The 13,233-nt window shown below is 44.2% G+C and overlaps 1 protein-coding gene across 1 annotated transcript in view; it reads right to left on the reverse strand.

Moving 5' to 3' along the window:
• Window positions 1-13,233, reverse strand: part of LOC122547957 (scavenger receptor cysteine-rich domain-containing protein DMBT1-like) — a 260,153-nt gene that overhangs the window by 127,461 nt on the left and 119,459 nt on the right. The window contains exons 3-6 of the mRNA XM_087979832.1: window positions 10,753-11,061; window positions 10,258-10,569; window positions 3,990-4,298; window positions 3,356-3,667 (exon numbers count right to left, since the gene is read on the reverse strand). Coding sequence (XP_087835958.1) covers window positions 3,356-3,667; window positions 3,990-4,298; window positions 10,258-10,569; window positions 10,753-10,954 — 1,135 coding nt within the window. The 5' untranslated portion in view covers window positions 10,955-11,061. The remainder of the gene's footprint in view (window positions 1-3,355; window positions 3,668-3,989; window positions 4,299-10,257; window positions 10,570-10,752; window positions 11,062-13,233) is intronic.

Genomic DNA, 13,233 nt, shown 5'->3' on the forward strand with positions numbered 1-13,233 from the left:
CATACCTCCAGTACCTAAATGACATGCTTGCCCATATTTCAATCTACAGCTACAAAGAAGTTCTTTACACAGTTTTAGACACATGATTCTCCACTCAAAGTTACCATAAAAATGCACCAATCAAACGCGTGCCCTTATAGCGATGTATTAGTTCAGAAATCTACCAATGGGTCCTCTACTATCATTTGCCAAAAGCCTACATTCAGTGGCCAATATACACATTGGATTTGCTACAGTTCCATACACTACAAGATCAGCCTTATTGGCAATCTCATGAACAGGGCTCACCATAAGCTTGATACTGAGTAGGCGCAAATTACTGCACATGCTGGAACCTGTCCTGAAAACAAAAAATACTGGAGATCACAGTGCGTCAAACAGCTTCAATGATCCACATCAACTCTGATAAAGAGTCTTTAGACTCAAAACGTTAGCTTGCCCTCTCTCCATGATTCTACCCACTGTGATCTCCAACAACTTTTGTTTTTAGTCAAGCTTGATACTGAGTTAGGGCATATCAAACTATTCTGCCTAACTGCGATCCTGATCAAATCATGACTTGTTCTATATTACAAAAACTCTTAAAGAGCCTTTGTCCACTATTTTTGGCCCAGACAGTTTACCACATATTACCCTTGAACAACAGATACAGCTAGTTGTCTCCTACTGGTACTCTGCAGTAAACTCATGAGTGGTTTTCTACAAGAATTATCATCAAGCTAAAAAATAAATTTGCCTACCACTCAAATAAATAAATAGTTATATGAGTTTCACTGCTGCTGTGATGCCAGTTATATAGATCTATGTCCCAGTGACTGACATAACATATCAACAGCGTGGCCCATTGGCCATTCATAGTAGATAGCATGCCAATTGTTCTCAACTAAGTCACGCTTGCAACCCTCAGATGTATGTACACCATTAGGTGTGATTCTGCTATTGGACATAACTTATTTAATGATCCACACCGTGCTAAAAACCACAGCAGAAACCAATCCAAGATTATCATTCGCACGCACATTGTTACACATTCGCCTGTGCTACATGTAACATAAATTCATACACAGGACCCTTTTTATATGGGGAAAAGGAATTCATACATACCTTGCAGCTTTTTAATTGGAAGAAGATAGGGGGCATGGTGACTGGCAATTTCTGCTTCATTCCCATGGTAACATCCTGAACAACCAGAGTTTCCTGCCTGGTCTGAAAACTAACATAGGCAGTTAACTGATCTTGTTGCATCTGCATCTTAACCAATTAGCAGACTCTTCTCATGTTATATAAATTAGTGTATCTTGTTTTAAATAGGTTTGTTGTATCTTAGTCCTGATGAGTGTCTTTTGTCCCCTTTTGCCAATGTTTAGCAGCTCCATCCTTGAATCACACAACAACTTGTGATTATCATTGACTGGAAATGCAATTTTACTGACTAGAAATGTAATGTGACAACATGAACAGTTCAGAGGCTGCAAATTCTTTGGTGAGTACCTCAACCCTTGATGTACTCAAGTCTGACCAACATTTAGATTCACACTGTGACTGCAGCTCCAACAACATTAAAGAAGCTCAATCTGTACAGGACAAATGAAGCTACCTAATCAGTCTCGTATCATGTTTTAAAATATTACATCCTCTACCATTAATTCTGTGTGGCCATTCTTGTGTCACACATACATGATGGATTGCAACAATTTCAGCAGCACCTTCAAAAGCCAAATTCTTGACCAGCTAAGATGAAAAGGACAGCAAATCCTAGGGAATAGGAATCAAGGCTTCATCCAAGCTACATCCTATATGGACTTGCAACTACATCACCAATTCTTCACTGTCATTTTTTGAAAACTCTCCTGAATTGCAATGCAACTCTACCATCACCAAATGGACAGCACTGATTGAAGAATGTGGCTCACCATCATTCTACAGGTTAACCATTAATTATCAAAAAGTGCTGCCTTGCTCACCATGCTCAAATAAATGGATTGGCATTCATTTGATGCTTTATAGGACCACTAAATGCCAAAAAAGGTTTTACAGCCAACTAGGGACTATTGTTTTAGAAACATAATCACTATTATGCAGGATACATAGGAGCTAATCTGCAGTCAACAACTTGCACAAGTAACAATGACCAGATGACCTGTTTATCGTGATGCTCATTTAGGAATATAAATTGGGCAAGACACCATGGGTAACAACCCTGCTTCTTGTCAAACCAGTGTGAGCAGACCTTTTACATCAACCCACATGGGTAATGTAGCCTTGGTTTAACATCACAATCAGAAGACAAAACCTTAGACTGGAACACTCCCTCAATTCTGTACAGGAGTATCAGCCTTGATTATATCACTCAGGCTCTTGACTGGGACTTCTACTCAGAAGTTTAGGATTTACAGGCAAATGTGCAACCAACTGAGCCACAACTGACACATCCTACGAAAAAATAAAAGACATTTTCCAATGTGACAGCTGGCAATAAAAGTTAAGATGAAGCCACAGTGGATTGGTTTTATTCATTCATGAACAAGGATGGCATTAACTGTCCATTAATAATAAGCCAAGAGGAAGGGATGATGGGTTTTCTTGAACTGCTACCTTTATATATAGGTACAGCCACAGTGCTGCAAGGAAGAGTGTTTCAGGGTTTGACCCAGCTGCAATGACGGAATAACCAAATTATTTACAAGTCAGCAGGTGTGCAACATGTGTTGTGACCTTCCCAGGCATCTGTTGCATTTCTTCTACCAGATGGGAGAGGTCATATTTTCAAAGGTGCTGCCAAAGGAAATTTGCCATCATCTAGAATGGTCATTTTGATGCCATTGTGCACTAGTCGCAGAGAAAGAGAATATTTAAGATGTTTGAGGGAGTGTCGATTAGATAGGCTGTTTAGGCCTAGGATAAAGAAATAGCGAAAGGGTGTAGGCCATAGGGCACTGGAACACAAGGATGAAAACGGCAGACCTGGTAAAGATTCACAGAGAATTAAAGAGGGTGAGAACCCAGGAAGGATTTCAACATGAAGATCAACATTCCTGGGTTAGAGAAGGTAAAAGACAGGGAGGGCCAGGGTCTTGGGGGGACATGAATGTGAGCGTGAAAATTGAGAAACTGGGAAGGTTTACATTGATAATAAGGCAATGGTGCAATTTGGAAAGGAATACGGGAATAGTAGACGGTGAAGGAGGTTAAAGCAGGCAAGGGCCATGGACTGATTTAAACAGGACAATTAGAATTTTGAAACCAAGGTAAAGCCAGAACAGAAGCCAATGTAGGCCAATGTATACTGGGGAGCAAGGGATGTTGGGGCATGGTTTGAGATGTGTGGCAAGCTCAGTGAGAGCTGCTGATTTACCTGAGCAGATGACTCCAGCATGTTGACATCCAGCACTGTGATTGGCACCGAGTGGGTTGGCAATGCATTGGTCCAGTGAGTCTTCCGTTCCATTACATCTGACCCCACTGAGCAGGATCTCCCCGCCACCTTGTCCACGATAAGCCCCAGTTATGGACTCAGCCTTCCCACAGTTCAGCTGTCTGCAGACAATGTCTCCATTGGTGAGATCCCAACCATCGTCACAGACTGTCCCCCAGGTGGACTTGTAAAGGATCTCCACTCTTCCTGAGCACCTGCTGTTCACATCGACCAGTCTGACAGGGAAACGTCCTGTCAGGGAAACACAAAGTTAGATTATTCTTCCCCTTTGGTTTCAATCTCCATAATTTTCCCTTTCCTTCACTAAAGAACAAAATAAGGCCATTCAGGTCTCGAGCAGAACCAGCACATCATTCAGCCCCTTGATCTGGTTACACAGGAACAGAAGGAAGCAGATCCCCTGAAGCCAGTTATACAGGAACTGAAGGGACCCATTACTTCTCCTAATAGATCACTAACTCAGCACTGTCAAGGATTCGAGCATAGACCATTGTTATACTACATGACTCAAAATGTTGAAAATCTTTCAGCATAATGCAATATCACTGCTGACCTGAGCAAGTAACTCCAGCATCCTGACTGTGTGTGCAGTTGTTGATATTCCTCTGCTCTCTTGGGCACTCATTGATGGTGCCCTCGGTCCCAACGCATCGAAAATTATCCAGCCAGATGGGATCTTCTCCTGGGCCAAAGCTGCTGTTCACAGACACAGCAACCCCACACCTGAGCTGCCTGCAGACAACTGAGGCATCCATGATATCCCACTCATGGTCACAAACAGTGCCCCACGAGGAATTCTTGTAAATTTCAACTCTTCCTGAACACAAATCTTGACCATCTTGCAGCCTGGGGGGCAGTGGACCTGGAAAAGCAACAAAACGACACATACAGAGGAAACTTGATGATCGGAATACCAATTATCAGAAAATCGGATTATCCGAAGGAGATCTCGAGGCCCCAATGGAAACATTACATCAAAGACTTATTTCCAACAGTGATCACATCTTTTGTTGACAATGACTAAACAGGCACCATCTCCAAATGACTGACTGCCCACCCATTCTCTCTCCCCACACTTTCCCTGGAGTTCTACACAGGGTGTACCCTAACCCCACCCTCCTTCCCCAGTTGTGTGTGTGCATGTGTGTGCATGCGCTGTTTGGAGACTTCCCCCACAAAGGTAGGTGCAGTAATATGGTTGTTGGAGTCCAGTACAGCTGCCCCGGAGAGGGATGGATGTCTATGGGGTTGGGGGCGGGCAGGGGTCAGTGTTGGATGGAGTTGGGGGTGGGGGGGTGTTGCATGGGGTCGGGAGCGGGGGGGAATGTTGGGGACAGGGGCAGTATTGAACGGGGTTGGAAAGGGGTAGCACAGGGTTGGGGGTGGGGGCGCGGAGGCGGTGTTGGGGTCTGGGGGCGGTCTTGAACGGGGTTGGGGGTGGGGCTCACAGGCTGTGTGCTGCTGCAGTCTCCTGAATGAGGAGCAGACTTGAAAAGTTCCAAGCCCCAGAGGAAATGCATTTAATTGATCAACCGAATAATCGACTATCCGAACGAAATACTGTCCGCTCATTAAGTCCGGATAACCGAGGTTCCCCTGTACTTTGTGAGCTGATATTCAACCATACAGAAAAAAGTCACCACAACCAATTTTTTGACCCACTACTTCCTCCTATAATGGGTATAAAATTCAATCCTGTCACATCCCTGATCCTAGCCCCAGGAAGGCAACAAACCATCCTGGTGTCCATTTGATGGTCACAGAAATTCATATCTGTTCTTTGTAAAGCCAATGTACAACAGGCGACCAATTCTCTACAGAGGTGAATTTAATTAATTCATGGTGTAAGGGTACCTCGCTGATTTTTCATTGTTTTATATTGACATTTTTTATTCCCTCTTGGGACATGTGTTTCACTGGCTAACCAGCATTTATTTTCCATCTCCAACTACCCTTGAGAGATCAGCGAGATCATAATCAACTGAGCCAGTGGCCTGAGGAATGGTGGGTGCAGTTTAATTTAGATGTTGAATTTTGGTAGGTCAAACCAGGGCAGGAGTTATACAGTCAGTTTTCCCTGAGGAGTGCTACAGAAAAAAAAGGATATCTAGGGGTACAAGTTCATAGCTCATTGAAAGTGGAGTTCCAGGTAGATAGCATGGTGAATTAGGCTTTCAGCATGCTTGCTTTCATTAGAGTATTGAGTACAGGAGTTTGGACATCTCGTTTCAGCTGTTCAAGACGTTGGTAAGGCCACATTTGGAGTACTGCATGCAGTTCTGATTATAGTTTAATAATACACAGAAAGTATATAATTAAACTTGAAAAGAGTGCAGAAAAGATTTCTAAGATGCTACATGGTTTGGAAGATTTGAATTATATTGATAAGCTAGGACGATTTCCCTGGAGCAGAGGAGACTGAGGGGTGACCTTATAGAGGTCTATAAAGTCATGAGAGGCATGGATATGTTAAATAGCTTTTCCCTAGTGTAGGAGAGTCTTAAACCAGAGAGCATAGGTTTAAGGTGAGAGAGAAGGGATACAAAACAGTCCAGAGGAGCAATTTCTTTCACACAGAAGGTGGACAGTGTCTGGAATGGGCTGATAGAGGTAGTGGTGGAGGTAAGTACAATTTTGTCATTTAAGACACATTTGGACAGATCCAAAGATGGGATAAATATGGAGGGATATGGACCAAATGTAGGCAAATGGGACTAAATTAATTGTGAAAACTGGTCGACATGGACAAGAGCTGAATGACCTGTTTCCATTCTGTGAAGTTCTAGGACTCTATGACCGTTTCAGTGTCTGAGGAGTTGTGAACAGTGCTGAACGTTGTGTAATCATCGGGTAAACATCCCCACTTCTGCCCTTATGATGGAGGAGCTGAAGATGGTTGGACCAAGGACATTACCCTGAGGAATTCATGTCGAGAAACTTTGGAAATGAGATGACTGACCTCCAAGAACCACATCCATCTTCCAATGTGACAGGTATGACTCAAAACGGCAGACAGATTGCCCTGACTCCCATTGATTCCAGGTTTACTCGGATTCCTGCATGCCACACTCACTCAAATGTAGCCTTGATGTCAAGGTTTGTCATTCTCACCTCATTAGTGGAATTCAGAGCTGTTGTCTGGGTTTAAACCATGGCTGTAATGAGCTGAGGAGCTGAGTAGTCCGTGCAGAATCAAAACTGGGCCTTACTGAGCAGAGTGTCGATAAGCAGGTGCTGCTTGATAGCATTGTTAATGACACCTTCCATCACATTACTGATGATCAAGAGTAGGCCAATGGGGCAGTAATTGGTTGGGTAGGATTTATCCTGCTTTTTGTGTGCAGGACATCCCTGGGCAATTTTTCACATTAGCTAGTAGACGACTGTATTGGAAGAGCTTGGCTTGGGGAGCTACGAGCCCGAGAGCACATGCCTCCAGTAGTATTGTTGAAATATTTTCAGGGCCCATAGTCTTTGCAATGTCCAATGTCTCCATCTATTTCTTGATATCAGATGGAGTGAGTTGAATTGGCTGAAGACTGGTATCTGTGATGCTAGATATCATTGGAGGAGGCCAAGATGGATGATCCATTCGGCACATCTCGCTGAAGATTGCTGCCAATGCTTCAGCCTTATCATTTGCACTGATGTACTGGGGTTTTCCATTACAGAGAATGGGGATACATGGAGTGCCTCCAGCTCCTCCCCCAGTGAGTTAATCGTCCACCACCATTCACAACTGGATGTGTCAGGACTACAGAGCTTAAATCTGATCGGTTGGTTGTAGGGCTGCTTAACTCTGGCTATCACTTGCTGCTTGTGCTGTTTGGCATGTATATAATTCTCTTTGGTAACTTCACCAGGTTGACACCTCACTTTTTAGCTCAGCCTGGCACTGCACTTGGCCTGTTCTCCTGCACGCTCCCTTGAACAGGGGGGGGTGATCCACTGGCTTCATGATAATGGTTGAGTAGGGGACATGTTGGGATGGCACAATGGCACAGTGGTTAGCACTGCTGCCTCACAGCACCAGAGTCCCACGTTCGATCCTAGCCTTGGGTGACTGTCTGTGTCGAGTTTGCACATTCTCCTCATTTCAGCGTGGGTTTGCTCTGGTTTCCTCCCACAGTCCAAAGATGTGCAGGTCAGGTGAACTGGCCATAGTGTTAGGTGCATTAGTCAGAGGAAAATGAGTCTGGATGGGTTACTCTTCAGAGGGTTGGTGTGGACTGGTTGGGCCAAAGAGCCTGTTTCTACACTGTACGGAATCTAGTGAGTTTGCAGATTCTGCTGCAGTTGGTGGCCCGGAGCACCTCACAGATGCCCAGTTATGAGTTGCTAAACCCATTCCAAGTCTGTCCCTTTTAGCATGGTGATAGTGTCACACAACACCATGGAGGTTATTCTCAATGTGAAGATAGGGCTTTGCCTCCACAATGACTACATGATGATCAATCTGTCTCTTCCCCAGTCAGTTTCTTGTCTGTGTTAAACCAGCTGCCATGGGCAAATGCACCTGCAGCCGGCAGACTGGGAGAATGAGGTCAAGTATGTCTTTCCCTCACAGCCTGCTGCAGACCCAGTCTTGCAGCTATATGTGTTAGAACATGACCAATGTGATCAAGAGTGCTGCTGTCGAAACACTCTTGGTAGTGGACAGTGAAATCCCCCACCAAAGGTACATTCTGCGCCCTTACCACTCTCAGTGCTTCCTCCAAAGTGTAGTTCAACATGAAGGGCCACTGATTCATCAGCTGAGGGAGGACAGTACACAATAATCAGCAGCAGATTTCCTTGACCATGTTTGATCTAGATCGAGAAGTTAGTTGCAGGTTGGTTCCTGATCAAAGTCCTACAGCCACTTTGTCACTGAGGAAGTACATTCTATTTAACCAGATAGCAGAAGTTGTCTAGTAACAAGGTCAACCAGTGTAGAAAAGATCTTATGTCCAAGCAGACAGCAGATCTCGAATGCAAAGTGGGACCTCGTGGAGGAAACAGTGAGTCTGTCCTGGAGTGGTCAGAGTTCGACTTGCATTTTGTACAGTGTTTTCTAAGAATAAGGGATCAGGCTGTTGATGTTACATGGAAGATTTGAAAACTCTCTGTCTAACCTCCCATAAGCAATCATTGGGTGTTCAGAGAATACAAAACTGAGTTATAAGTCTTGCTGCCTTTATCTGAGTGAACTGTAAAGGTAACTCTGATTGACATCTTCAGAAAATCAACCAAGAATCAATATTCTATGCTTATGGAACAAAGCATTGCGAAAAATATTTAAATAATATGGACAGTTTTGTTATTTTCTTTTATTTCTTTCTTAACTGTCTTTGTTTGACTGCGTTTTTAATGAAAGGGGCTGAAAATAAAGATTTTTGAGTGCATAAATTAGATTCCCTACAGTGTGGAAACAGGCTCTTCAGCCCAACCAGTCCATACTGACCCTCTGAAGAGTAACCCATCCAGACCCATTTCCCTCTGACTAATGCACCTAACACTTTGGGCAATTTAGCATGGACAATTCACCTGACATGCACATCTTTGGACTATGGGAGGAAACCAGAGCACTCGGAGGAAACCCACGCAGACACAGGGAGAATGTGCAAACTCCACACAGACAGTTGCCCGAAGCTGGAATCGAACCTGGCACCTTGGTGCTGTGAGGCAGCAGGGCTAGCCACTGAGCCGCTGTGCCGCCCTAAAAGCAACAAGATTAATTTATTGTTTAATTTTTGATGTGCTCAAGTTAGTGTATTATTAATAAATTGCTAAGTCTTTTCTTTATGATACAAACTAGCATCTGGAATTGATGTTTTGCAAATCTGGGATGCTTATTCAAAAGACTGGTTAGGAACCATTGGAGTCAATTTTGAAAGTCATTGAAGGTTTTCATTTGACTGTGTTGCGAATACAGTGGTATAAAAGCTGATTTGGTTTAGCTGTCTGTCTCTATGACTTAAACATGGAATGTAGGCATCACTGACAAGAATGCCATTTATTTCCCATTAATAATAAGCCACGAGGAAGGGATGATGGGTTTTCTGGAACTGCTGCCGTCCTTTATGTATAGGAAGAGTGTTTCAGGATTTGACCCAGCTGCAATGACGGAATAACCAAATTATTTACAAGTCAGCAGGTGTGCAACATGTGTCATGAACTTGCACATGGTGATGTTCCCATATTTCTGGTGCTCATCTCCTACCAGGTGGCAGAGGTCAAATTTTCAAAGGGGACGCAAAAGGAAATTTGCCATCTTCCAATGATAGACTTTGTAGAAGATAGCTACTGTACACCAGTAACAGAGAAAGAATGGTTAGGGTGGGGGGGTATGCTGATCATGAAGGATGTTTGGTCCTAGGGGCCGGAAATAGGCAAGGATTGTGGGCCAGAGGGGCATTTAACACAAGGATGAAAACTGCAGTGTTGGAAAAGATTACAGAGAAATGAAGAGGGTGAGAATTCTGGAAGAATTTCAAGAGGGAAATCAGTATTCCTGGGTTGGAGGAGGTAATGCTCAGGAAGGGCCAGAGCTAAGCAAGGATATGAATACGAGCGTGAAAGTTGAGAAGCTGGGAAGGTTTACAATGACAAGTAAAGGCAAGGCCACGGAGCAATTTGGAAAGAAGGATGAGAATGGTTCGAGAGTGAAGGAGGTTAAAGCAGGCAAGGGCCATGGATGAATTTAAACAGGACAATTAAAATTTTAAAACCAAGGTAAAGCCAGAACTGGAGCCAATGTAGGCCAATGTATACTGGGGAGCAAGGGATGATGGCACATGGCTTGAGATGTGTGGCAAGCTCAGTGAGAGCTGCTGATTTACCTGAGCAGATGACTCCAGCATGTCGACATCCAGCACTGTGATTGGCACCGAGTGGGTTGGCAATGCATTGGTCCAGTGAGTCTTCCGTTCCATTACATCTGACCCCACTGAGCAGGATCTCCCCGCCCCCTTGTCCATCATAAGCCCCAGTTATGGACTCGGCCTTCCCACAGTTCAGCTGTCTGCAGACAACGTCTCCATTGGTGAGATCCCAACCATCATCACAGACTGTTCCCCAGGTGGACTTGTAAAGGATCTCCACTCTCCCCAAGCACACGCTGCTGCCATTGGCCAGTCTGATGGGAAAAGATCCTGTCAGGGAAACACAAGATTAGATCATTAACCCACTATGGCTTCAATCTCTACGATTTTCCCATTCCCCCATAAAGGAACCCCCGACTGATCATTAATGCAGTACATCCAATAAATGAAGCATAGGCCTTGATTGCACTCTATGATCCAAATGTTTCATCATCACACAGCATCACTGCTGACCTGAGCAAGTAACTCCAGCATCCTGACTGTGTGTGCAGTTGTTGATATTCCTCTGCTCTCTTGGGCACTCATTGATGGTGCCCTCGGTCCCAATGCATCGAAAATTATCCAGCCAGATGGGATCTTCTCCTGGGCCAAAGCTGCTGTTCACAGACATGGCAACCCCACACCTGAGCTGCCTGCAGACAACTGAGGCATCCATGATATCCCACTCATGGTCACAAACAGTGCCCCACGAGGAATTCTTGTAAATTTCAACTCTTCCTGAACACAAGTCTTGACCATCTTGCAGCCTGGGGGGCAGTGGACCTGGAAAAGCAACAAAACAACATGTACTTTGTGAGCTGATATTCAACCACACAGAAAACAGTCACCACAACCAATCTTTTGACCCACTACTTGCTCCTATAATGGGTATAAAATGTAAACCTGTCACATCCCTGATCCTAGCCCCAGGAAGGCAACAAACCATCCTGGTGTCCATTTGATGGTCACAGAAATACATGTCTGTTCTTGATTAAGCCAATGTACAACAGGCGACCAATTCTCTACAGATGAAAATTTAATTAATTCATGGTGTAAGGGTACCTCGCTGATTTTTCATTGTGTTAAATCCAAAATTTTATTCCCTCATGGGGCACGTGATTCCCTGAATAACCAGCATTTATTTCACATTCCCAACTGCCCTCGAGAAGGTGGTGGTGAGATGCCTTCTTGAACCACTGCAGTCCATGTGCTGTAGGTAGACACACAACATCCATAAGGAGGGAATTCCAGTCATTTCACTGAGCGACAATGAAGAAACGGCAATATATTTGTATATCAGGATGGAGGGGAACTTGCAAGTGATGGTGTTCCCATGTATCTGCTCCCTTTGTCCTTCCAGATGAAAATGGTAGTGAGACTGGAAGGCGCTGACGTTTTGGATTGCTGTAGTGCATCTTATACATCGTAAACACTCCTGCTACTAAGCTTCAGTAGCAGAGGGAATGGATAATTGTGAATGTCATGCCAGTTAAGTGGGCTGCTTTATCCTGGATGGTATCAAGCTTCTTAAGTTGCCAGACCTGGTTCAAATCTGTCCCCCTTTTAGCTTGGTGATAGTGTCACACAACATCATGGAGGTTATTTTCAATGTGAAGACAGGATTTTGCCTCCACAATGACTATGTGGTGATCAATCTGCATCTTCCCCAGTCAGTTCCTTGTCTGTGTTAGCCCAGCTGTCATGGACAAATGCATCTGCAGCCAGCAGATTGGGAGAATGAGTCAAGTATATCTTTCTCTCTTATTGGTTCCCTCACCACCTGCTATACAGCCAGTGAAATCCCCCACCAAAGGGACATTCTGCGCCCTTACCACTCTCAGTGCTTCCTCCAAGTGTAATTCAACATGAAGGGCCACTGATTCACCAGCTGAGGGAGGACAGTATGCGATAATCAGCAGCAGATGTCCTTGACCATGTGTGACCTCCCAGTGCAATCCCTCCTGACTGTATATCACTGTGATACCACCTCTGCTGGGGTCTGTCCTGCTGGTGGGACAGGACATAATCAGCGATGGTGATGGTAGGTGTCTAGGACATTGTCTGTAAGGTATGATTCTGTGAGTGTGACCACATCAGCCTGTTGATTGACTTGTCTGTGAGCCAGTTCTTCCAATTTTGGCACTCACCCCCAGATGTTAGTGAGGAGGACTTTGAAGGAACACAAGACTGTTATTGCCGTTGTCTTTTCCTGTGTTTACATCAGTCTACTTTCATTTCTTTGTTGAGATTTTGTCATGATTGATACAAACGAATGGCTTGCTGAACCATTTCAGAGGGCATTTGAGAGTCAACCACATTACGATGACTCTGGAGTCACATGTAGGTCAGACCAGGTGAGGATGACAGTTTCTTTCCTGGAATGGACAATGGTTTCATGGTCATCAGCAGATCCTTGATTCCACATTGTTTTAGAAGAATTCAAATTGCACCATCTCCCATGGCGCTATTCAAACGCGAACATTACTGGAGCTTCTGGATTAATAGTCTGGTGATTGCATAACCAGGCCATTACCTTCCGGGAATATTCTTGAATCTGTTTCAGTTTAGAGCTGTGAATGAGGAACTGAACTCCATGTGATTTTCGGACTGTGGTTAACAGTTCATGTTGAAAGGAAAACACACCAAATAAGACTTTGTGTATGTGTGAGGCCAGATCTGCACAGGTTAATTGCAAGTTGGTTCCTGATCAAGGTCCTATAGCCAGTTTGTCATTGAGGAAGTACATTCTGTTTAACCAGATAGCAAAAGTTGCCTGATAACAAGATCAACAAGTGTGCAAAAAATCTTATGAGCAAGCAGACAGCAGATGTTGCATGGTGCATAGGGATCTTGTGGAGGAGTGTGTCATGGAGTGGTCAGATGGGGACTTGGGTTTTGAACTGAGTTGTCTGTAAAAAGGTATCTAGTTGTTGATGTTACAGATGACGATTTCAA

The sequence above is a fragment of the Chiloscyllium plagiosum genome, unplaced genomic scaffold, assembly GCF_037043375.1.
Source record: "Chiloscyllium plagiosum isolate Xiang-an unplaced genomic scaffold, Cpla_swu_hap1 HiC_scaffold_36, whole genome shotgun sequence".
Lineage (NCBI taxonomy): Eukaryota > Metazoa > Chordata > Chondrichthyes > Orectolobiformes > Hemiscylliidae > Chiloscyllium > Chiloscyllium plagiosum.